We start from the raw sequence: 26,398 nt of genomic DNA, 5'->3' as shown, positions 1-26,398 counted from the left end.
CGATTCAATAGCTGGTGTTCAGAGAACTCTTTTGATGTGCGCAGCTCTGTAGCCTTGAAGAGTCAGGTATCCACTTTAAGCGAATTTCTGGAAAGGCATCTAGCAACAGACCCTTGGATAGTGAGGTTCTTTAGAGCCTTAAGTAGGCAGAGACCTGTCAGAAATTCCCCCTTCCCAGTATGGGATCTTTCATTAGTTTTACAGGTTCTCACAGGAGAAACTTTTGAGCCATTGGAGTCTTGCACGTTAAGATTGATCACTCTCAAAACTGTATTTTTGGTGGCAATCACTACGGCAAGGAGAGTGAGTGAACTCGAAGCCCTTTCTGTTAGGGCACCCTTTTTTCAGGTTTTTTTGGACCGTTTGATTTTTAAGTTAGATCCGGCCTTTTTACCAAAGGTAGCCTCGAGATTTCATAGAAACCAGGAGATTGTGCTGCCTATTTTCTGTTCAAATCCTGTAAGAGAACAGGAACACATTTTTCATAGATTGGATGTTAGAAGATGTGTCCTTCATTATTTAGATTGCACAAGTCAGTTCAGAAAGTCTGATTCACTTTTTGTATTATTTTCAGGGGCCAGGAAGGGTTCCAGAGCCTCTAAACGTACGATAGCCAGATGGTTAAGGTTGACCATTGAGCAGGCTTATGTGACAGGGGGGTTAGAACCCCCAGTTGGGATCAGGGCACACTCAACCAGGGCAGTGGCAACTTCTTAGGCAGAGTGGGCTGGTAATTCTCCAGAACAGATTTATAGAGCTGCGACGTGGTCCAGTTTTTCTACATTTGTAAAGCACTACAGATTGGATCTTCTGTCAGCCAAGGACCAAGCCTTTGGTCGTAAAGTGGTGCAGGCAGTAGTCCCACTCTAAGGTAATGTGCTCGCTTATCCTCTCTACGGTGGCTGTCCTGAAAGACGGACTTGGGAAAAACGGAGTTACTTACCGGTAACATCCTTTTCCAGGAGTCTTTCAGGACAGCACCGGTTCCCACCCAGGCTTTTGGATATCTTTGGGAACTCATCGCATGAGACCATCAGGTAAGATTGTTTGTTTGACATGTTCTTGTGTCTCCCCAGTTGGCCGGGGGTACTCTGGAAGAACTGAGGGGACGGAGGGAGGATGAGACTTAAATTGTGAAATTGAAGGTGGTGTTTCCTAAGAGGGGAGGAGCCAGGGTCTCTCTATGGTGGCTGTCCTGAAAGACTCCTGGAAAAGGATGTTACCGGTAAGTAAGTAATTTTTCTTGTTTTTTTTTCAAAATTGACCCTCTTTTTTTGTTTATAGCGCAAAAAATAAAAACCGCAGAGGTGATCAAATACCACCAAAAGAAAGCTCTATTTGTGGGAAAAAAGGAGATACATTTTCTTTGGATATAGCGTTGCACGTTGTCAAAGTAACACAATGATGTATCGCAAAAAATGGCCTGGTCATGAAGGGGATATGATGACTGCTTACCCCACTGGTCTGTGGATCAGCTTAGGGGCCATGCCCTCACACCTAAGTAATCTTCTTTCAGCATGGCTCCACCCCAGCCTCTAACAGGGAACACTAACCCCACGCACAGCAAGCAAGCCTTGCCCAAGCAACAGTTGTGATTAGGCTTCTGTGTGGCGTCCTGCTGTATGTTTATCTCTGACTTCCATGTACTGACCTTGGCTTGTTCTACTGACTATCCTCTATTTAACTCTGAACTGCTGCTTCCACTCTGTCCACTAGAGCCAGTCCGTGAGCATGAGCTGAGGGACCACGGGGCTGTGACCTAAAGTCAGCTGCAGCAAAATCAATCCTCACCACCAGAGGCTCTGGTGAAAACCTGCTGGCTCTTAGATTCTGCACCCTGGAGAATCTTACTCTCTAGCTCCCTGTTTGGTCCGTGTCAGTGTTCAGGTGGAGTTGCTTTCCTGAACCATCCGCAGCAGTTAGCTGTAGGTCCACAACCTTAGCAGCGCGCTCCTAACCCCAGTGGTGTACAACTGTCACCTGGCCTCAGGTGACCTGACAGCAGGATGCTGAGTCGTTGCGAACCAGTGCTGAAGTAGCTGCTAACAGGCAATCTACTGTAGCTTGCTCGTTACCAGTCAGAGGCAGCTCTGCACAGCACATGGATTCCTTTTTCTATAATTTACGTACAGGCATTCCCATCCTTCCACCATACCTCTATATCTTGTAGGGGAGGGGATCATGCTCTGCTTTAGTATGTTATAGTACATGTTGGTATTCATGGTTCCCTCAATGAACTGTAGCTCCCCAGTGCAGGCAGCACTCATGCAGCCCCAGACCATGACACTCCCACCACCATCCTTGACTGTAGGCAAGACACACTTGTCTTTGTACTCCTCACCTGGTTGCCACCACAACACACGCTTGACACAATCTGAACCAAATAAGTTTATCTTGGTCTCATCAGACCACAGGACATGGTTCCAGTAATCCACGTCCTTAGTCTACTTGTCTCCAGCAAACTGTTTGCGGGCTTTCTTGTGTATCATCTTTAGAAGAGGCTTCCTTCTGGGACAACAGCCATGCACACCAATTTGATGCAGTGTGCGGCGTATGCTCTGAGCACTGACAGACAGACCCCCCACCCCTTCAACCTCTGCAGCAATGCTGGCAGCACTCATACATCTATTTCCCAAAGACAACCTCTGGATATGACGCTGAGCACGTGCATTCAACTCCTTTGGTTGACCATGACAAGGCCTGTTCTGAGTGGAACCTGTCCTGTTAAAATGCTATATGGTCTTGGCCACCATGCTGCAGCTCAGTTTCAGGGTCTTGGCAATCTTCTTATAGCCTAGCCCATCTTTATGCAGAGCAACAATTCTTTTCTTCAGATCTTCAGAGAGTTCTTTGCCATGAGGTGCCATGTTGAACTTCCAGTGACCAATATAAGAGAAAGCAATAACACCAAATTTTGCACATCTGCTCCCCATTCACATTTGAGACCTTGTAACACTAACGAGTCACATGACACTGTTAGTGAGTGAAGGAAACTGGCTAATTGGGCCCAATTTGGCCATTTTCACTTGGGGGTGTACTCACTTTTGTTGCCAACAGTTTAGACATTAATGGCTGCGTGTTGAGTTATTTTGAGTGGACAGCAAATTTACACTGTTATACAAGCTATACACTCAGTACTTTACATTGTAGCAAAGTGTAATTTACAAAAATGTGAGGGGTGTACTCACTTTTGTGAGATACTGTATCTTCAGATTTCAGTTCTCCTTGTAAGCCTGTGTATAAACATGTGGCTTTCAGTATATTTTTTAAAAATTGCATGAAGCCCAAAGAGGGGAAGCAAGGATTCCAGAAAGTGTGCACCTTTTAATAACTTAAAGTGGTTGTAAAGGCTGAAGTTCTCTGCATTCTGTGCATGATGGTGAAAAAAAACTTCCGTATGCTGCTCCCCCTACAGCCCCCCTAATACTCACCTGAGCTCCCTCTCGATCCAACGATGTGCACGAGAGCCTTGGACTCCCTCTCCTCTTTGGCTAAGACAGCAGTGCTCCTACTGCTGTCAATCACAGTCAATGAGCCCATGAGGAGGGGGGGCGGGGCTGAGGGGGGCTCTGTGTCCCTGGGAGTGAGCACGCACCAGTGCCCTCATATCAAGCAGCTTACTATTGGGTGCACTGGTCAATGCAGTGGTATTAACCTTCCTGGCGATATTCCCGAGCTTGACTCGGGGTTGATTTTCTATGCCAGGAGAGGTAACTCCGAGTCACGCTCAGGGTAACATTGCAGAGCTGCCAGCGGAGCCCCTTACCTTCTCCTGGCGATCCTCCGATGTCACCGGAATCTGACTTCCTGGTTCCGTTCCCTGCGAGCAGCAGCGGCGAATGGGAGCAGAACTGGGTGGGAAATTTAAAAAGTATAATATAAACACACACACACACACATAAAAAGAGGTGATGCATTGTAATCTGAGAGGATTACACTGTATCATCTCAGATCTGACACTGATCAATGTACAGTGCCCCTTGCCTCCATTGTACTGTAATTTGCGGCCATAAAATATTTCTAACATTGCATAAAAAAAAGCGCCACTTCGCTACAAAAGCGCTTTTGGACCAGTTGAGCGACAGCTACAGCGACACGGAGTTGTTCGCAGAACTGAGCGATAGTGAGTCGTGGGGAGACTTGTCCTCTGACACTGACACTGATCTGGCAAGTGACAACGTTGATGATCCTGCACCTGACCTCAGCGATGTGCACACTTGGTGCCCTATTGACTGCGATAGGGACCAGGTAGCACCCCCAAGATTCCCCTTCACTGGATCACCTGGGATGAAGGTAGATGTTGAGCGTGACAACCCTCTGGCATACCTGAAATTATTCCTCACTGAGGAGGTAATTGAAAAAATTGTCACAGAGACAAATCGCTACCAAGAGCAGCAATCCGAACGCTGCATGCCAGGTTTTCCAGAAGCAGAAAGTGGGAACCGGTTACCAAAGAGGACATCTGACAGTTTCTGGCACTCATCATTCTTCAGGGGGTGGTGGGGAAACCACTCCAGAAATGGTACTGGACCACCAATAAATTACTGGCCACTCCGTTTTTTTACACCATGATGTCAGAATACCGGTTTTCCCTCATCAAGTATTTCCACTTCACGAACAATGAAGAGTTTGATGAGACCACGCATCCTGCGCCCAAACTAAAAAAAATCTTGGAGGTATGCCAAATTATTGTGACCAATTTCCAGTGGACCTACGTGCCAGAAAGGGACGTCAGTGTGGATGAAAGTTTGGGGGCCTACAAGGAACGCCCAAGCTGGATACAGTTTATTGCATCCAAAAGAGTGCGGTTTGGCATCAAATCCTACATGCTCTGCGAGTCATCCACTGGGTACATCTGGAATTCGGTCATTTACACCGGTAAAGGCACGAAGTTCAACCCCAGGTACAGTGGCTATGGGATCGCCACATCACCTGTCCTTACACTGCTGGAACCATTGCTGAACCAGGGATATTGTGTGACCATGGACATTTTCTACACGTCTCCGGAACTGTTTGAGGTTTTGCTACAAAACAAGACTGATGCGTATAGTACCATTAGGCCTAACTGACGTGACATGCCATCTATGTTTTCCAAGAAAAAAACTAAAAACCTGAGAAATGGTTGCCTGACAGAAGGGTAAGAGGATGGTAATGCGATGGTGAGACAAGAAGGACGTGTGTCTCATGAGTACTGTGCACAATACCTCCACTGCCATGGTCCACACAAAAGGTGGGAAAGATGTGCTGAAGCCGTAAGTCATGATAGACTATGATAACAGGAGGGGAGGAGTCGTCAGAGCCGATCAGGCAATGACATTTTACCCGGAAATGCATAAACAGCAAATAAAATATTATAAAAAGATTTTCAGGCATCTTCTGGAACAATGCCTTTGGAAACCTATTGTTCATTCTGACTTTATCTGGAAGGTGGCTGAGCAGATTTTTGTCAAACACCAGACACCATCAGTAGCTGTGATCAGACCTGGACAACGTGCTGTTGACTTTGCCAACCCAGAACGCCTAACAGGTCGTCACTTTATGGACTACATACCGCCAACCGCAAAAAAGGCAGCACCTACCAGGATGTGCGTGATTTGCTGTTCAAAGAGACATAGCAATGGAAAGCAGGTTCCATTGTCCGAATTGTGATGTTGGACTGTGTTCTGTACCTTGTTTCAAAATGTATCACACTCGGGATGTTTATTGAATTTTCTTTGTTTGACAAATTTCATTATTTTGTATTACATTATTGAATAAAATTATATTATTTATTAGATTATAATTCATAATCATACCGCCAGGGAGGTTAAAGCCAAGCCTTTAATACCATGTTAATTTAGCTGATAAAAGGTATCACCTAAACTCCAAAACCTTCTGCATGCATCGATAGTTAATACAGTACAATACTCTGCTTTCCTTGTTATAGATGTGTGAATGACCTAGTTGGGTCTTTTTAATCACATACTGTTTATATGACATTCTTTCTATAATGTTTTATTTTGTACATAATAGCAGATAAATTTTCAATACCAAAGTACAATTACCTTCATCCAGGATAGAGTTATTAAGGAGCTGTGTGGAGCTGGTGCTTTCTGTGTCCCATTTGAAAAATTTAGCAACTATCATTTGTCTTCTGGGCAACATGTCTTCCATAGATATGGTATCAGTCGATGAAGGCTGTGACTTTGCCTTATCAATAATTTTCTTAACTTTTCTTTTGTAATCATCCCATTTCTTTTTGCATTCTGGAAGTGTTCGTTGAATATTACCTTGCATATTAACACTTTTTACCACTTCATCCCAGATAGCAGCTTTTTTTGCAGCATTGCCTACTTTACGTCCAAATAACTGCTCCATGTTTTTCAGGATTGTATCTACCAGAGCATGGAGTTCTTGGTCAGTAAACCTCTCCTTCCTCTTCTTAGGTGTCTGTATGGAGAACACTCCAGTGTTTGCACCATGAGACATTCTTTGGTCTTGAATTCCTGAGGTGGCAGGCTTGTCTTCTGCTTAAAGGATAAAAAAAAATATTTAATATATATTTAAAAGAACACTATAGCAAATGATTTTGTGTTCTTGCAATTGTGTGGTATATACATCTTATCTTCGCATTTACATGAAGACCAAGCTGTCTAGCAAAAATTACAGGTGCTGGGACAAACCAAATAACAGTACTGGGGTGCTTACAATTGATAACTGTTATTAATTTGGGTTAACCCTTTCTTCCAAAACAAACAAAAAAACTGCTATTGTAATAGCTGGAGCTAGGCTTTCGTTTGTTTGGCTCTTAAAAAAGTCCAGCTAAAAACTACAAGTCAATTCAAAACTACCCTTTCCACAGGGTGACAACGCTACTGTGCGATTTAATTGCAGAATGGACAGTGCCATCATCCTATTAACTAGTTGTTGACTGCCCACCGGAGTTTCCTCTCCCATGCGAATCACCATCATTGTACGTCCGGCTCATGTCGCTCCCGTGGCGATCGAATTCGCTTCAGAACCGATAAGTCTCTAGGTCCATTCCAATGATTTCTGGCCTGGACCTGGTGATTGGTTCTGGCAAATGAGAGACTGCCCTCTACCAGTAAACACAGGCAGAGGAAGTGATATCATCTCCCCTCGTGGAATCCTTTTTGGTTCCAGAGAGAGGACATCTAACCGTAAGTTGCACCAACACTACACTGACACAGAACACGTAGGCACACTTTTTAACCCTGATCGCCTCCCCAGTTAACCCCTTCACTCACTATCACTGTGTCACGAAGTGCAGTTTTCCGATTTTTCATTGATCACTGTACTGGTGTCACTTGTGACACTATTCAGCGTTAGGGCAGTTAGTAGTAGGCCCCCATTAACCCCTAAAAAAAGGATTAACCCCTTGATCATCCCCTAGTTAACCCTTTCACCCCCTGTCACCAGTGTCATCAGTATAGTGTACAGATCTCTTTTCTGATCACTGTATTTAGTATCAAGGGTGACACTAGTTAGTGAGTTAGCTAGTTACTGTCACCATCAGGTTTTTATAGCGTCAGGGTATCCGCCATATATTACCGAATAAAGGTTTAACCCCCTGGTTCCTCCAGTATAGGTTTTAGTGTCAGTTAGGGTCAGCATCAATCCCAGGCAGCATCAGATTAGTGCAAGTAGCGCTAAAGCCGTTGTCAGGGAAATAGGCGTTACCTCAGAACATACGATCGTGTTAACGCGCGTCAGCGCTCAAGAGAAGCACGGATTAAGAATGCAATGATATAAGGAGTGCTGGACATGACAGTGTGGATGAGGGACACAGAGGGTTAAGCTTTATGGGTGGAGTTCAGGAAAAGGTTTGCAGGAAACAAGTTCAGTGTAGGGGAGGGGTCACATAAAAGGGAGAGGTGTGGCTTTAAGGAATCATTCGGAGCCCAGTGTGACACAGAGGAGGCAGTTTTTTCGCTGCTCCTCTGCTATGGCGGACCTCGAGGGACTCTTCGCGCGGCTGCGACGGGCGGCGGAGGTGCACGGTGCGGACTGGCTGCGGGAACGTGTGGGTGACCTGACGGACGGCGATGTGGACGGCGGCGGGACAGGTGAGGTTCCACTGCGCGCGCGGAGGTCTCGGCCTCCGGCGCGTTTTTCTCCTGGGCCTACTCCTCGGCCGCCTCGTGACTCCCGGAGCCCGGGGGTGGACCGATCGGTCCCCCCGGCAAAACGGCAGGTTATCGGCTCCCCCCGGTCCGGGCGGTCGTTACGCCGCCGAACGGAGGGGGGCGGGGCTTCACGGCCGCATGGAAATGGCGCCGGGACCGCACGGGGCCCGGTGGAGGTGGGGGGGAGTGTGGATGGCTCTGGGTCGGCAGGCCAAGGGGGGGGGGTGCACGTGGCGGGGGGATCTGCGGCAGGCTGGGTCTGGGGCCAGCATCCGCGCGGTGGGGGGGAGGGGGGCGCTCCGGGGGGGTCGCATGCCGGAGGGGGGGGAGGGTGGGTCGCAGAAGGCTGCCAAGGTGCCTGGCAGGGCTGGTTTTAGACGCCGGCATGCCGGGGGCGGCGGGGGGAGGAGGACATTGCCTGCAGTCCCGGATCGCAGGGACCGGATGGACCGCTCGGAGCACAGGGGGATTGCCGCGTCCCCGGTGCGCGTTGGAGAGGTCGGTTCGGAGAGCGAGCTGTCCCAGGAGGAGGAGGGGTCCTTTTCTACACCCGGACCGGTACCGGTCGCCGAGGCCCCTGGGGGCCCGGGTAAGTTGCGGGAGTCTACATTGCTGGCGGATGCCTTGCGGGATCTGATGGGGGTGGCGCAGGGGGGTGCGGTGCCCACGGGATCCCGGGACGTATTGGGGGGGGTTGCGGCAGGTTCAGCGCAGGGGGCGGGGCCTGTGGCCCCGGGGGGGCCGTCAGGTCAGTTGCAGGAGCTGTTGGGGGGGCTGCAGGCCCTGGTTGGTAAGTTTGCTGGGGGCTCCGGGTCGCCTCAGGTGGCCCCCTGGCTGGGTACTGTGGGGGGGGCCGGGGGGGCGGAGGTCATTCCTGCGCGGGATGCACCGCCTGCCGCGGTGTCGGGGAGCACGGATGCGGGGGCTGTGGGCTCGGGGGTCCCCCCGGTGCCCGCGGACCCGGGGGCGCGGTCTGACCTGGTTAGGATCGCGGATGCTGCCCGGTGCGAAGTCTATGTTTGTTTCGAAGGCCCATTGGGGGCGCATTTGAAGCAGGAGGTGCGGGACAAGATCGGCAAGGGTGAGTATGTGGAGATTTTCTCCTTGCTCCCCCTCGAGAAATTTAATTTGGACAGGGTTAAGCCGGACAGTTCCAAGAAGGACGACGAGGAAAAACGTAGGTATCGGCTGATCCCGCGCACATTTGCAAATTGGCTTCAGGCGTTCGCTATATTGGCTAGCGTGATAGGGGAAAAGAACCCCGAGCATTGCTCGGCGTTATTTTGTTACCTGGACGCGATTGGGGAGGCTCACCGAGTGTATGGAGGGCTGGCTTGGCTGCGCTATGATGAGCAGTTTCGTCAGCGTAAGGCAGTGCGGGCTGACCTGCGGTGGGATCACAAGGACATAAGCCTCTGGATGAGGCTTATGTCTGCTCCGCGGGCCCCCACTCCGTTTCTTCAGGGGGGGGCCGGGAGTGCGTCTTCCTCGGGACTGCCGGCCGGAAAGAAGTGGGGGGTGTGCTGGCCCTTTAATGAAGGGGCTTGTAAATTCGGAGGCGCGTGCCGCTTCAAGCATGAGTGCTCCGGGTGCGGCGGCACCCACCCCCTGTCTCGCTGTTTCAAAAAAGGTCAGCGTGCCAGTGCCGCCGGTCACAAAAGGGATGACGCCGGTGAACCTGGGAAGGATGCTTCCTTTCCTAAATAGGTATCCGGATGGTGCGGCGGCGCGTGGGTTAATTCTGGGTTTTCGGGACGGTTTTAGGATTCCCTGTTCTTTGGGAGGGGTGCCGCCGTTGGCCAGGAATTTGCGATCGGCTTTAGATCACCCGGGGGTTGTGGATGACAAATTGGGTAAAGAGGTGGCGCTGGGCCGGATGGGTGGTCCTTTCGAAGTGCAGCCGTGGGGGGACCTGGTGGTCTCCCCGTTGGGTGTAGTTCCTAAGAAGGAGCCGGGGAAGTTTCGCTTGATTCATCACCTGTCTTTTCCGAAAGGGGGGTCGGTCAATGATTTCATTGACCCGGAGGCGTGTACGGTTTCCTACACTTCTTTTGACGCGGCGGTACGGTGGGTCAGGCGGTATGGTCGTGGGGCTCTCATGGCCAAGGCGGATGTGGAATCGGCGTTTCGCCTTCTGCCGGTCCACCCGGACAGCTTCCGGCTGTTGGGATGCCATTGGCGGGGCAAGTTTTATGTGGACTTGTGCCTGCCCATGGGTTGTTCCATTTCATGCGCCTATTTTGAAGCTTTTAGTTCATTTTTGGAATGGGTGGTGAGAGATGTTTCGGGCCTGGAGTCGGTCATCCACTATTTGGATGACTTTCTGTGCGTGGGCCCGCCTGCCTCCAATGTGTGTGCGATTCTTCTGTCCACGTTGCAGCACATTGCGGGCAGGTTCGGGGTGCCGTTGGCAGGGGATAAGACGGAAGGCCCGGTGACGGAATTGAGTTTTTTGGGAATCGTGATTGATTCTATGGCAATGGAGTGTCGCTTGCCAGAGAATAAATTACGGGATCTGCAGGCGGAGTTGGCAGGCATGCAGGGCCGGCCGAAGGTTCAGCTTCGGGCCCTGCAGTCCCTGTTGGGCAAGCTGAATTTCGCTTGCCGGATCATCCCTATGGGCCGTGTGTTCTGCCGACGGCTGTCGGGGGCCACTGCCGGGGTAACCGCCCCTACCCACTTTGTGCGTTTGCGAAGGGAACACCGGGAGGACCTGCGGGCTTGGCATGAATTTTTGGAGTCGTATAATGGGCGGGCTATGTGGATGTCGGGGCCAGTGAGCAACTTCGATGTGGAGTTGGTTACTGACGCGGCTGGCTCAACGGGTTATGGGGCATTTTTCCGGGGTCGGTGGAGTGCGGAACCTTGGCCACGCTCATGGGAGGTTGCGGGGTTGTTGGGCAATTTGGTTTTGCTAGAATTGTTCCCGATAGTGGTGGCATTGGAGCTGTGGGGGGCGGAGTTTCGTAATTTGAAGTTGCGCATCAATTGCGATAACATGGGGGTGGTCCAGGTCCTCAATCGGATGACTGCTTCCTCCCCCCCGGTCATCCGGCTGCTGCGACACCTGGTCTTTCGCTGTTTGCGGCTCAATGTTTACGTTTATGCTGTGCACATACCTGGGGTGGAGAATTCTTTGGCTGACTCGCTCTCTCGTTTTCAGTGGGACAAGTTCCGGCAGCTGGCGCCGGGAGCGGAGGAGTCGGGGGCGCCATGCCCCGGGTGGATGTGGGAACTTCCCTTGGAATCGCCGCAGGTTGGTTAAAAAGGTCGTTGAGTGAGGCTACATGGTCCGCTTATTCTAGAGTGTGGGCGGAATGGTGGGCGTTCCTGCGGGAGGTTGGAGTGGCTGGTCGGGGCTCCGACCGGCGCTGGGTGGTATTGTACTGGGTGGCCCGGAACATTGAGACGGGCCTGTCTCCCGCGTCTATTGAGCGGAAGCTGGCGGGGTTGGCCTTTTTGTTCAAACTGTGGGGGGAGCCGGACGGGACGAAGGATTTTTGGGTGAGGCAAACGTTAAAAGGGTACAGGAGGGATTGGAAGGGTAGGGATGCGCGCCGGCCGGTGTCATTTGACAATTTGGTGGCAATTTGTTCTCGGCTGGTGGACGTTTGCTCGTCTGCTTACGAGACCGTTCTGTTTACGGCAGCGTTTTCGTTGGCGTTTTATGGGGCTTTTAGGATTGGGGAGTTGGTGTGTCGCTCAAAACGGGTGGCTGGGGGTCTGTTGGATCAGGATGTGCAGGTGGTTGCGGATCGGGTGAGTATACGGTTGCGTAGGTCTAAGACTGATCAACGGGGCAGGGGAGTGGCGATTACGCTGCTCGCCCTGCCGGGCTCGGTAGTGTGCCCGGTGGCGGCGGTACGGGCTTTCCGGGCGGTACGGCCTGTGGGGGCGGGCCCCTTTTTGGTGCACGAGGGGGGTTCTTTTCTATCCCGTTTTCAATTTGTGTCGGTCTTTCGGCAATGCCTGAGGGCGGTGGGTTTGGATGAGCGGGACTACGCGTCCCACTCTTTTCGGATTGGGGCGGCCACGGAAGCGGCTCGATGTGGGCTGGAGGAGGCGGTGGTGCGCCGGATTGGTAGATGGGAGTCCCGGAGGTTCCGGTCCTATGTCCGGCCGCAGTTGCTACTGGGGTAAGGAGGGTGCGGCTGGGGGTTGTTTGCTGTGGGATGTATGGGGGGGAGGACTGTGCTGTAACATTCCTTTGGTTGTTGTGTTATTTCTCTTGTTTTCATTCCAGAGGGAGGTTCTCAACGCCTCGTTTGGATCCTGGGGCATTCGTACGTCTGCTGGGGGGCCAGGAGAGGTGATTCTCTACCAGCAGGCAGGCAATTGGGTATCCCCAGGGAGGTAGCTAGGGTGATGTGGTTGGGTTTCCCGGGCATGAGGTGGGAGCGTGTCATGAGGGAGGTGGAGCGCTTCGCTTTGAGGGATAGGCCCCCGGATGTGCTGGTTGTTCATGCGGGGGGCAATGACCTGGGAGTTCGGAAAGTGAAGGACATTTTGGCGGATATCAAGGCTGATGTGTTGCGCATGCGAGTCCTGTTCCCGGGCACCATTTTGGTGTGGTCGGACATTGTGGCCAGAACGGTGTGGCGTGGGGCCAGGTCTTTAGCCAGCCTCGAGAAAACTAGGATTAGGGTTAATAAGGTTGTTGGGCGGTTTGTAGTGCAGAACGGGGGCATTGTGGTAAGACACAGGGAATTGGAGGTGAATGTAGGGCTTTATCTTAGGCGGGATGGCGTTCATCTATCGGATGTGGGGATTGACCTCTGGTCCTTTGGCTTACAGGAGGGCATACAGAAAGCTCTTCGGGTGTGGGGCGGCCCTCAAGGTTGAGGGGGTCACCCTTTCGGGCTGTGGCGGTGTGTTTTCTGGTGGTTTCTGACGGTAGACAGGTACTCAGAAGGGATCTGAGGGTGTGGGGGGCTCATCTAACGATCGGCCCCTCTGGGTATTCCTGAACGTTGGAGGGAATACGGTTATGTTCACTGGCGGAAGTTGTCTCCGACCGGTCACAGGTGGAGGCCTTTGGGAAGTTGGTCAGGTGTACCGCAGTGATTGGGTATTGGTTTAAGTGTGGTCACCGTCAGAGATCACCAGAATGGGCAGTTAATGTTAATTAAAATGTGGTTTAATGTTAATAAAGTTATTTATATTTATATTTATATATTTATATATATTTATATATTTATATATTTTCATATTTACAAGTTATGGGAGTAATTTTGAGTTATGTTTAATAAAGGCTGTTGTGGCCAGTTTACTCCAACCTATGGTGTGGTCTCGTTTCTAATAGATAAGGAATAGTATAAGGGGAACATTCAGACTACACTAGTCAAGAGAAGCACGGATTAAGAATGCAATGATATAAGGAGTGCTGGACATGACAGTGTGGATGAGGGACACAGAGGGTTAAGCTTTATGGGTGGAGTTCAGGAAAAGGTTTGCAGGAAACAAGTTCAGTGTAGGGGAGGGGTCACATAAAAGGGAGAGGTGTGGCTTTAAGGAATCATTCGGAGCCCAGTGTGACACAGAGGAGGCAGTTTTTCCCACCCTCCCGCCCTATTGTTATGTGTTTGTTTTGTGGTGTTTTGTTGCTGGTCTTTTTCTTCTTTTTCAGGTTTCATCGGTTGTCACGGCAGCTGAAAGTTTTTCGTGTTGGCGGTGTGTTTTCTGGTGGTTTCTGACGGTAGACAGGTACTCAGAAGGGATCTGAGGGTGTGGGGGGCTCATCTAACGATCGGCCCCTCTGGGTATTCCTGAACGTTGGAGGGAATACGGTTATGTTCACTGGCGGAAGTTGTCTCCGACCGGTCACAGGTGGAGGCCTTTGGGAAGTTGGTCAGGTGTACCGCAGTGATTGGGTATTGGTTTAAGTGTGGTCACCGTCAGAGATCACCAGAATGGGCAGTTAATGTTAATTAAAATGTGGTTTAATGTTAATAAAGTTATTTATATTTATATTTATATATTTATATATATTTATATATTTATATATTTTCATATTTACAAGTTATGGGAGTAATTTTGAGTTATGTTTAATAAAGGCTGTTGTGGCCAGTTTACTCCAACCTATGGTGTGGTCTCGTTTCTAATAGATAAGGAATAGTATAAGGGGAACATTCAGACTACACTAGTCACGAAGACGCAATGTGATTCCCAGACGAACGCCTGATGTAGCTTCTGTTCAAGTGCGAGTACGCGGGGTAGGACGAACGCATAGCGTTACACGTCGTAGGCGTACGAACGCGATGGCGCGCTCACGACGTAATCCCAGCGCCGTGCCTATTTAAACGTTCACCTGACAGTGCCGCATTGCTGGTTTATCGTCAGCTTTTCCTGAGTACCTGTGCCTGTTATCCCTGCTGTCTGATCTCCTGTTTACCGACCCGGCTTGTTTGACCTGCTTCTGCTACTCTCCTGGCTCCGACTTCTGGCTTGTCCCTGATACTCCTTGTCTGCTCCTGGCACCCGACCTCGGCTTGGCTTGGCTTGGCTCCCGTTTCCTGGTCTCCAGCTCAGGATCCATCGCTCTCACCTCCGGATTGATCTCCCGTGTTTGACCTTCGGCTTGACCCTGACCCTGCCTTGGACTTCCTAGCACAGTTGCCTCCAGAGACTGCCTACTCAGCTTTCCACCTGCTGCTACCCGGCAACCTGTGCTACTGTGGGCACTGCATCCCTGTGTCACCTTCAGGGTTGTACTGCACTCGGCCGCAAGGGGAGCCCTCTCAGCATCTCGGCCTCCTTACCTCGATATTGACAGTATAAACCAGCCCTATGTCAGAGGCCGACAGAGGTAACTCCCCGATAGAGGCCATCCTACGGGAAGTCATGGCCCTTATCCCAGCGATTCAGGGACTCCAAGAGAAATATCTCCGGCTGGAGGAACGTCTGCAGCACCCTCCTGAGTCACCTATCCTCTCTGGCCAAGGTTCTACCACTATAATCTCAACCTCTCCAGAGCCACGAGTCCCTGCATCAGAGTATTTTCATGGGAACCGACGAAAATTTAGGTCCTTCAGGAACTCATGCTATTTGTACTTCTCCCTGCAGCCTCAGACTTTTTCTTCTGAAGTGACCAAGGTGAGTTTTACCATCTCACTACTAAGGGACGATCCCCAGACATGGGCTCACGGCCTACTGGAGCAACGCAGCTCCTTCATTAGTACTCTGGATCAGTTTTTTCAAGCCATGGCTCGCTTATATGATGATCCCTTTCGGACAGCTACAGCCGAAGCAACCTTGTACTCCCTTCGCCAGGGTGAGCGGCCTGCAGAGGACTATACAGTGGAGTTCCGTACTTGGTCTACAGATGCTGGCTGGAATGAGGCAGCTCTAAAATATCAATACCGGATGGGGCTGTCCGAAGCCCTCAAGGATGAACTAGCCAGATTGGAGGTTCCCTCAACACTTGAGGAACTTATCCAACTTACCATTCAGCTTGATAGGCGCCTACGTGAACGCCAGTCTGAACGCACTTGGACTCTTAATCCTATCCAGGCTCCACCCCCGGTCTGCCCGGTGGCAACCTCTGTTCCGAATGGCCTGTTCCGCTCCCCCTTGACCATTGAGGAAAAGTTTCACCGCCGTCAGGCACACCTCTGCTTCTATTGTGGGGAGTCAGGACATCGTATTAACAACTGTCCCACAAGACCAAGCAAATCGACCCACTGTGCTCCATTTCACCTCCAAGTAACGAAGCCCGCTTCAGCCCACATCACCCTTCCTGTCACACTGATGGTGGCAGGTCAGGAGGTCCACTTACAGGCAATACTTGACTCTGGGGCCTGCAGCTGCTTTTTGGATTTATCCTTGGCTGAAAGTCTTGCTCTCCCGCTTCTCTTAAAGAAACAAAGACTGACTGTCCGTCTGGCCGATGGCTCCCTACCTAGCTCTGGCCATGTCACCAGGGAAACAAGACCCATTCTAACGACCACAGGTTCAGGGCATCGGGAGTTTCTTAAATTTGACGTCCTGTGTTCTCCCATGTTTCCTGTCATCCTAGGAATCCCGTGGCTTCAGGCACACAACCCTCGGATTGATTGGTTCAAGAAATAAATAACCTTCACTTCTGCCTACTGCCAACAATACTGCCTGGATCCCGAGTCAAGAACCTTGTCCAGCTGTTTGACCGTTCAACCCGTACCCAGTCCTGCTCCCAACATACCAGCAGCTTACCAAGAATTCAGAGATGTGTTCGACAAGAAAAAGGCAGACATCTTACCCCCGCATCGTCCCTATGATTGCCCCATCGAATTATTGCCAGGAGCTCCCATTCCCTTCAGCCGGATTTTCCCTCTTTCTGAGACTGAACTTGGGGCCTTGAGACAGTATATAGACGAGAATCTGGCAAAGGGATTCATCCGTCCTTCCTCATCCCCTGCTGGTGCCGGCATCTTTTTCGTAGAAAAAAAAGACAAGACTTTAAGACCATGTGTGGACTACAGGGAATTAAATAATATCACCCTCAAGAACCGCTACCCACTTCCGCTCATCCCAGAACTTTTCCAAAGGTTCCACACTTCCCGCGTTTTTACCAAACTTGATCTACGTGGAGCCTATAACCTTGTCCGTATTCGGGAGGGGGACGAGTGGAAGACGGCATTCAGAACAAGATTTGGGCATTTCGAATATTTAGTCATGCCCTTCGGATTGTGCAATGCCCCAGCAACTTTCCAGCACTTTATTAATGACATTTTCCGGGAGTACTTGGACCACTTCGTCGTCGCCTACTTGGACGACATTCTTATCTTCTCGACCACTCTGGAACTCCATAGAATACATGTTAAGAAAGTGCTAGGTATTCTCAGAACCCATGGACTATTCGTTAAAGCCGAGAAGTGTGACTTTGAAAAGGAATCCATTCAATTCCTGGGACTCATCATCACAACAGGTGGAATCGCCATGGACCCCCAGAAAGTGAAATCCATCCTAGACTGGCCCGCTCCTTCCGACAAGAAGGGCGTTCAGAGGTTTATCGGGTTTGCTAACTTCTACCGAAGATTCATAAGGAACTTCTCCACCATCGTAGCACCCATCACGCAAACCACTCGTCAGCATACCAAGTTCCTCTGGTCCCCAGCAGCACAGTCCGCCTTTGACCAGCTCAAAACCCTCTTCACTACCGCACCTATCCTGCAGCATCCAGACCCTGCCTTACCCTACGTACTGGAGGTTGACGCCTCAGAGGTGGCCACAGGGGCAATTCTATCCCAGCGTCAAGGTCCCAAGGCATTATTACACCCCGTAGCTTTCTTTTCACGGAAGATGAGCTCCCCAGAAAGGAACTACGATGTAGGTGACCGGGAGCTTCTGGCGATCAAGACCGCCCTTGAAGAGTGGAGATACCTCTTGGAAGGCGCCGCTCACCCCATTCTGGTTTTCACTGATCATAAAAACTTAGAATATCTCCGCACGGCCAAACGTCTAAGACCCCGACAAGCCCGATGGGCCTTATTCTTCTCGAGGTTCAATTTCCATGTGACCTATCGTCCAGGATCGAAAAACGGCAAGGCAGATGCCTTGTCCCGGATGTTCCCAGATTCCTCAGAAAAAATTACACCCAGTACTATCCTGTCTCCTCAGAATTTCCTATTAATCCAACCGGATCTAAGAGCCTCGTTAGTCCAGGCCTCTAGCCAGTGTACAGAAATAGAAGCTTCTTCCCTGAGAAGCCAAGAAGGGCTTCTATGGCATCAGGATAAAATCTTTGTTCCTCAGCAGGCCAGGTTACCCGTATTAAGGACCTTCCACGACCATCAGCTAGCCGGCCACTTCGGAGTTCGGAAGACGATTGACCTTGTGCAGCGGTCCTTATGGTGGCCTACCCTAAGATCTGACTGTAAAAAGTACGTTGATTCCTGTACAACCTGCCAACGAAACAAGGGGTCTAATGCTAGATCCTGGGGCCTGCTAAGGCCGCTACCAGTCCCAGAACAACCTTGGAAGGAAATCTCTTTGGACTTCATCGTGGAGTTGCCCCCTTCTGAAGAGTACACTACCATCTTGGTGGTGGTGGATCGTTTATCTAAGATGGCGCACTTTTTGCCGATGAAAGGGACCCCCTCCGCCTTGGATACTGCAAAAATCTTCATTAGGGAAATTGTCCGACTACATGGTGTACCCGACAGCATTGTATCAGATAGAGGGGTACAATTTACCTCCAGGTTCTGGAAGGAGCTCTGTAGGTCGTTGTCAATTAGAATATGTCTATCCTCGGCCTACCATCCACAGAGTAATGGACAAACGGAAAGGACCAATCAGACGCTTGAACAATACCTACGATGCTTCTGTTCCTTTTCCCAGGATGATTGGGTTTCCTTGCTTCCCTGTGCGGAATTCGCGTACAACAACTCAGTACACGCCTCTACCAACCAATCACCCTTTTGGGCAAATTACGGGTTCCACCCTTCATTTTTACCCAATACCATCCCTGAATCCACGGTCCCAGCAGTTCAGGACAGAGTAAACCTTATCCAAGCTAACTATCAAATGCTCCAGGATACTATGAAGAAGGCTCAGGAAGAATACAAGAAACATTATGATAAGAAGAAGAGAATTAACCCTGCCTTTAGGATAGGGGACAAAGTGTGGCTCTCTGCAGTGAATCTAAAATTGTCATGTCCATCTCGGAAGTTGGGACCCAAGTTTCTGGGCCCTTTTGAGATCAGACGTGAAATTAACCCTGTAGCATTTGAACTTGCTTTACCTAACTCTTTCAGAATTCATCCCGTTTTCCATGTCTCTCTTCTCAAACGTGTCATCTCCAGTCCTTTTTCAGGAAGAGAAGAAGTGCCCCCGCCTCCGGTTCAGGTTGGTGACGAAACCGAATTTGAAGTCGAATCTATCCTTGACTGTCGTCGGAGAGGTAGGACAATCCAATTTCTAATTAAATGGAAGGGGTATTCTGCCGAAGAGAATTCTTGGGAACCTGCAAATTTTGTACATGCACCTAGGCTCATACACAGGTTTCGTAGTCTTCATCCCGAAAAATGGGCTCGTTTAGGCATCCGGAGGCTGCCCCTTGGGGGGGGGGCACTGTCAGGGAAATAGGCGTTACCTCAGAACATACGATCGTGTTAACGCGCGTCAGCGCTCACGAAGACGCAATGTGATTCCCAGACGAACGCCTGATGTAGCTTCTGTTCAAGTGCGAGTACGCGGGGTAGGACGAACGCATAGCGTTACACGTCGTAGGCGTACGAACGCGATGGCGCGCTCACAACGTAATCCCAGCGCCGTGCCTATTTAAACGTTCACCTGACAGTGCCGCATTGCTGGTTTATCGTCAGCTTTTCCTGAGTACCTGTGCCTGTTATCCCTGCTGTCTGATCTCCTGTTTACCGACCCGGCTTGTTTGACCTGCTTCTGCTACTCTCCTGGCTCCGACTTCTGGCTTGTCCCTGATACTCCTTGTCTGCTCCTGGCACCCGACCTCGGCTTGGCTTGGCTCCCGTTTCCTGGTCTCCAGCTCAGGATCCATCGCTCTCACCTCCGGATTGATCTCCCGTGTTTGACCTTCGGCTTGACCCTGACCCTGCCTTGGACTTCCTAGCACAGTTGCCTCCAGAGACTGCCTACTCAGCTTTCCACCTGCTGCTACCCGGCAACCTGTGCTACTGTGGGCACTGCATCCCTGTGTCACCTTCAGGGTTGTACTGCACTCGGCCGCAAGGGGAGCCCTCTCAGCATCTCGGCCTCCTTACCTCGATATTGACAGCCGTGTACAGACGATCAGACTATCTGGCGGACTTAGTCTGGCGGACAAACCGCCGTAAAGTCCGCCGGACTGTCCGAACGAGCGGACCTGCCCACACACATGACTTTCCGCCGTACTTTTGAAATGAACAGACTTGTCCACACACACGGAGGAAAGTCCGTTCATTTTGAGTGCGGCTCCAGGTAGCCGGGACTAGCGAAGGAAGCGTTGCTGGCCCCGTCACCTGGTATGGAGTTAAAGGGGAAGCACCTACGCCGAAAAAACGGCGTGGGGGTCCCCCTCTAGGTCCATATCAGACCCTTATCCGAGCACGCTACCCAGCCGGCCAGGAAAGGGGGTGGGGACGAGCGAGTGCCCCCCCCCCGAGCCGTACCAGGCCGTGTGCCCCTCAACATGAGGGGGTGCCTTGGGGAAGGGGCCCCACCCCAAAGCACCTTGTCCCCGTGTTGATGAGGACAATGGCCTCTTCCCGACAACCCTGGCCATTGGATGTCGGGGTCTGCGGGCGGGGGGCTTATCAGAATCCGTGAGCCCCCAGCATCCTCTAGGACTGTCACATCATAATGAGGGGGCCTTATTCGGCGATGTCCCTATATAAGTCACCGAACGCTGCGTGCCTGTCATTGTGGCCAGAGACAGCGATGAGGCAACAGCTCAAGAAGAGAAGAACAGAAGGCGGTGACGACAACGAAGACAGTGGCGATAGAAGATCGGCCCATCGCTTGGAAAACAGCTAGAAGAAAGCGCGGATGCCCGGCAAGAAGAACCAAAGAGGGGGACAAGACCCCCGAAGAGGGGGACAAGACTCCCGAAGTCGGAAGAAGAGGGCAGCGACGAAGACGAAAGCCAGGCTCCTCTGCTAGCTAGCATAACACCTACGCACACACCATACACCTCTCTTACTAGTATATTGTCTGAACGGATCAATATCTTTTATCAGATCTATACTAGCGTCTTCAGTAGTTTAGGTGTTTCCAAAAACGCAGCGTTAGCGGGATCAGCCCAGATACCTGTGTTTAGCCACTACGCCCAGCCCACCCAAGTGCAGTATAACTCAATCGCTGTTATTTACAAAACACAAAACTGCAGGATTCGCAGGGTCAGGCCTGATCCCTGCTAGCGCTAACAGTAAATTATTTTGGTAGCGATTGAAGCAGTGGCTGACAATCAGTTGCACTTTTTCCTGTGAGTCACACAAGTTGTACCAGTAAATGTAGAGACCAAAATGTCCAATCGAAGGTACACTAGTGTAGAGGCCTACACGTTGCTGAGCATGACAGATGAGAGAGAAGGGGAAGCCATCTCACTAGCAGATTCAGGCTCAGTATATGAACCGGTAGACAGCAGTGGCACCCTGACAGATAGCTCTGACAATGGAGTAGTGGTCCCTGCCAAGATAAGGCGTCCCCGACCCGTTCTTCTGCTGCTGTTGAGGTGCAAGAACCGCAAAAAAAGACAATTTAAAAAAATAAATATATTTTTTACTTTCTGCTATAAAACATATCCATTAAAAATATTGAAAAAAAATCTAATTCACTGATAGCTCAATCTCAGCCTACTACTGGGTATGCTCTACCCATACCCTCACCTGCAGGACCTAACTCATGAATTTGACTCCCGCCCCCAGGCTGGTGTTCCTTTCTTTTGCTCCTCACCTAGTAGGACCAAGCAGCAAAGGTTTGCGGATTTAGATTGCTTATCGAGAATGGTAGATGCACTCATGAGAGCATGGAAGAGTGGCATGAGCAAAGTCTTCAACAAAGTCTGGTAAAATTACAAGAATATTGTCACGTACCTGGTGGTAGAGCCCGACTTGCAGGAGGAGACCTCTCTTGTGGCTCCGACTCAAGGGCCCTGGTAGTGTATACAGGTAACACAAGAGTCAAGAGGGGCACGAGTGTCTGGCAGGATCAACAGCTGGATCAGGGAATGACTGGAATCGGAGGGAAACAGGATCAGCAGGCAGGTGCAGGAAGCTGAAGCAGAGCGACAGGCAGAGAGGCTGGACCAGGACACCAATGCAAGAACTCTGGCAGAGGCAGGACTTCAGGCAGGTGCTGGAACCACTACTGGAGGTAGAGCAGCAGACGGCACCGGAACAGGAGGCTGGAAGCAGAGCAGTCAGACAAGCCGGGTCGGAGGTCAGACGGTCAGCAAAGGTACCAAGGATCAAGCAGGTGGATGATCGGAAGAGCCGGGTCGGTAAACGGGCAGGCAGCAAGGCACCGAAGGATCAAGCAGAGGGGAGGTCAGGCAGGCCGGGGTCAGATGCAGGTGGATAGCAGGAGCAGTAAGTAAACAAGCCGGGTCAACAGGTCACAGAAGGCAGGTTCTCAGAATCAGGGTACTCGCACGCTGTAGATCAGACAGCAAGAACTGGATGTGATCAACTGAGTTAAATTAGCCCGCCTGGCGCCAACGAGCGCACACACACGCGCAAGACCGCATGCGCGCACCCGCGCAAACCCGCGCACGGACGAGCACGCGCGCAGGCGCGCTCCCGCGGACGCGCGGCGGAAGGTCCGGACTGACCACTGCTGCCAGGATCCTTGTGACATTGCCCCCCCTCAAGGGGCAGCTTCCAAGACTGCTGGCACAGAACATTCGGGAATGGAATTAGGAAGGAAAGCTGGATGAAAACCATAATTAGCAAAAAACGGACTTTGCTTGGTAGCAGAATGCATGGAATTGTTATAAGCAAATTCGGCCAACGGAAGCAGTGTGATCCAGTCATCTTGAGAAAAGGATGAAAAACAACGCAGGTATTGCTCGAGGGTCTGATTGGTCCTCTCGGTCTGACCATTCGTCTGAGGATGGTAAGCGGTGGAGAATGATAGCGTAATTCCCAGGACTTTACACAGCGCTTTCCAAAACCGCGAGGTAAATTGCACTCCGCGGTCAGAAACTATATTGGTCGGGATTCCATGAAGTCGAATTATTTCCCTGATAAACATTTGGGCAGTCTCGGAAGCAGAGGGGGTACCCTTCATCGGAATGAAATGGGCCATTTTAGACAGCCGATCTACCACCACAAAGATGGCAGTATGCCCAGCTGCAGGGGGTAGATTGACAATGAAGTCCATAAACAACATCTTCCAAGGCCTGTCTGGAATGGGCAGAGGTTTCAGTAACCCCCAGGCTCTGGACCTACGGGTTTTGCTCCGAGCACAGGTGGTGCAGGACTCCACGTAACTCCTACAGTCCTTAAGTACTTGGGGCCACCAGAAAGTACGCTGGACAAGATCAGCAGTCTTGTAGGCACCAAAGTGCCCTGCTAGTGCATGATCATGGCAAAGTTCGAGAATGGCCACCCGTAAGCATTCAGGTACAAAGATTTTGCTGCCGTACCAAAACTGTCCATCCCTGACCTGTAACTCAGTTCCAACGGTGGGTGTTGACCCCATGGAAGCTTGTTTCAACCGCGAGAGCAGATCTTCCTGTAGCAGGAGAAAGTTCCCTGGGGCCAGGATAGTGTCAGGGGGCGAAGTTTCTTCGGATTTGTGAAACATCCTAGAGAGGGCATCGGGTTTTGTGTTCTTGGAGCCGGGCCGGTAAGTAACATGGAATGAGAACCTGGAAAAGAACAAGGCCCACCTAGCTTGTCGCGGTCTCAGCCTCTTTGCAGACTTCAGGTATTCCAGGTTCTTGTGATCTGTGTAGATCAGGATAGGATGAGCAGCTCCTTCTAACAGGTATCGCCATTCTTCCAGGGCAGATTTTATGGCCAGTAATTCGCGATCACCTACGTCATAATTTCTCTCCGCGGGGGACAGCTTTCGGGAAAAGAAGGCAACTGGAAAAAGTGAAGCTTTGGTACCTTGTCGTTGGGAGAGAACAGCTCCAACAGCGATTTCAGAGGCGTCTACTTCCAGGACAAATGGTAGAGAAGAATCGGGATGTTTTAAGACATCCGCGGAGGTAAACAGTCTCTTGAGGGACTCGAAAGCGACTTGAGCTTCCGGGGACCAATGAAAACGCACCCCTTGCTTGGTTAGTTGCGTGATTGGGCAGATGATAGTGGAGAACCCCTTGATAAATTTCCTGTAAAAATTGGCGAAGCCAACAAAACGTTGGATCCCTTTCTTGTCAGTGGAGCTGGCCAGTCAAGAATTGCAGAAATCTTTTGTGGATCCATCCTTTTTCCTTCTACAGAAATAACTAGGCCCAGAAATGAGATACTTTCTTGTTCAAAAGCACATTTTTCAGCCTTAGCGTACAGCCCGTGTTGCCTGAGCCGGTCCAGGACACATTTAACATGTGTTATGTACAGCGATGAGAGTCCAGAGAAGGGGAAAAAATTAGGATATCGTCAAGGTAGACAATGACAAACAAGTCTAAATAGTCCCGGAAGACATCATTAATGAAATACTGGAAGGTAGCGGGAGCATTGCACAATCCGAAGGGCATCACCAGATATTCAAAATGCCCAAAGCGTGTACGAAAAGCTGTCTTCCACTCATCCCCACTTCTGATACGAACCAGATTGTAGGCCCCTCTGAGATCCAGCTTAGTGAAGGTAGAGGCAGTTCCCAGTCTCTGAAATAATTCTGGTACCAGAGGAAGCAGGTATCGATTCTTTACTGTTATCTTATTTAACTCTCTGTAGTCAACACAGGGCCGGAGGGTATGGTCTTTCTTTTCCACAAAGAAGATGCCTGCACCCGCTGGGGATGTGGAGGGTCGAATTAAGCCTTTCTTCAGGTTTTCGTCTATGTACATTTTCAGAGTCTCCTGTTCCAGTTCGGTCAGTGGAAAGATCCTGCCAAAGGGAATTTCAGCCCCGGGAAGGAGTTCAATGGGGCAGTCATATGCCCGATGGGGCGGCAGAGTTTCCGCCCCCTTCTTACTGAAGACGTCTAGGTAGTCATGATATACTTCAGGAACTGCTTGGTGAAGCTCAGAATCAGAGTCCAGACATAGTAAGGCAGAGGATTCGCCAGGATTCTTCAGGAGACAGTACTGCTGGCAATAAGGAGAGAAAAATGTGATCTCCCCGGTCACCCAGTTTATAGCAGGGTTATGGGCCTGCAACCATGGCATGCCAAGGATGATTGGAAACAAAGGAGATGGGATAATGTCCAAGCGAAGCAGTTCCTGATGCAGATTGGAGACAGAAACTGAAAGGGGGGTAGTCTCTTGCGTAACTGGTCCAGATTTTATTGTTGAGCCATCGGCCAGGTGGATAGAGAGTCCTTGAGCCTTGTACAGCAAAGGGATTTGGTGTTTACTGGCAAAAGAAGAGTCCATGAAACAGCTACAAGCCCCCGAGTCAATGATAGCGGGGACCTGCAATGTCCTTCCTGGGAGCTGCAACAAGACAGAAAGGGCGAGGTGAGAAGAGGTCTTAAGCCAAGCAGTAGTAGAGCCAGACGAGACAGACATGCACTTACAGAGCTTGGCAGGACAGTTCCTGACATAGTGCCCAGGTTCCCCGCAGTAAAGGCACAAGTTGTTGACCCAACGACGTTGGCATTCCTCCATCGTGAGAGCAGGGCGAAGGACTCCGAGCTGCATAGGTTCGGAAGTATCAGGTGCTGGAACAGGACTAGGAGTGGGAGCCGGATGAGAGTAGTTAGGTACCCGAGGCAGCATCCAGGAGGGACGAGTAGACCCAGCACCTCTTTCAGCTCTTCGCTCCCTCAGCCATCGATCAATTTGAATGGCCAGATTAATCAGGGCATCCAGAGGTTGTGGGACTCCCACACGAGCCAGTTCATCTTTCAGTGGGTCTGAGAGCCCCATACGAAACTGGTAATGAAGGACCGCATCATTCCAGTCCGTATCTGTACTCCAACGGCAGAACTCAGCGACATAGTCCTCAACGGCCCTACGCCCCTGTTGAAGGGTATGCAGAGTGGCTTCGGCCGTGGCGGAGAGTTGAGGGTCCTCGTAGAGCTGGGCCATCGTATCAAAGAAGGTGGTCAGGTTGGTTAGGACCTCTGCTTTCTGTTCCAGCAAACGATGAGCCCAAGCTTGAGGATCTCCTAGGTGCAAGGACACCACAAATCCCACCTTGGTGGCCTCAAGTGAGAAGGTGCGAGGCTGTAGGGCAAAGTACAGTTCACAAGAGTTCCGGAATGCTCTGAATTTACTTCGCTCTCCAGAAAACTTTTCAGGCGTGGGAACCCTGGGTTCGGGAAGCAACATTACCACTGTCGGAGAAGAGGTGCTGGAGATGGCAGCGGACGGAAGAGGCCCCTGAGCGGTTGTGGGTGAAGTGACAGCTTGGACCTTTTCCTCCAAACGAGTGTATCCCTCCTGGAGACTCTTAACAGCCTGGGTGAGGCCAGCCAGATGCAAACAAAGTTCGTCCATGGGAGAGGCTCCCTGCGCGGGCTCGGACATGGCTGTCTGATACTGTCACGTACCTGGTGGTAGAGCCCGACTTGCAGGAGGAGACCTCTCTTGCGGCTCCGACTCAAGGGCCCTGGTAGTGTATACAGGTAACACAAGAGTCAAGAGGGGCACGAGTGTCTGGCAGGATCAACAGCTGGATCAGGGAATGACTGGAATCGGAGGGAAACAGGATCAGCAGGCAGGTGCA

General features: G+C 50.9%; 1 protein-coding gene across 4 annotated transcripts in view; it reads right to left on the bottom strand.

Annotated features, from left to right (window-relative positions):
* The window catches only part of LOC143934246 (uncharacterized), a 69,174-nt gene that overhangs the window by 20,704 nt on the left and 22,072 nt on the right, over nucleotides 1–26,398 (bottom strand). For 2 of the 4 annotated variants that reach the window (XM_077457688.1, XM_077457690.1), the window contains one exon: nucleotides 6,045–6,509. In XM_077457688.1, coding sequence (XP_077313814.1) covers nucleotides 6,045–6,509 — 465 coding nt within the window. The remainder of the gene's footprint in view (nucleotides 1–6,044; nucleotides 6,510–26,398) is intronic. The other 2 variants (XM_077457689.1, XM_077457691.1) reach the window with 1 other exon arrangement.

Source organism: Lithobates pipiens, unplaced genomic scaffold (genome assembly GCF_037356315.1).
Source record: "Lithobates pipiens isolate NorthernLeopardFrog02 unplaced genomic scaffold, aLitPip1_a1.2 Scaffold_27, whole genome shotgun sequence".
In the NCBI taxonomy this organism is placed as follows: Eukaryota; Metazoa; Chordata; class Amphibia; order Anura; family Ranidae; genus Lithobates; species Lithobates pipiens.
This window is presented reverse-complemented; position numbering and strand designations above follow the sequence as displayed.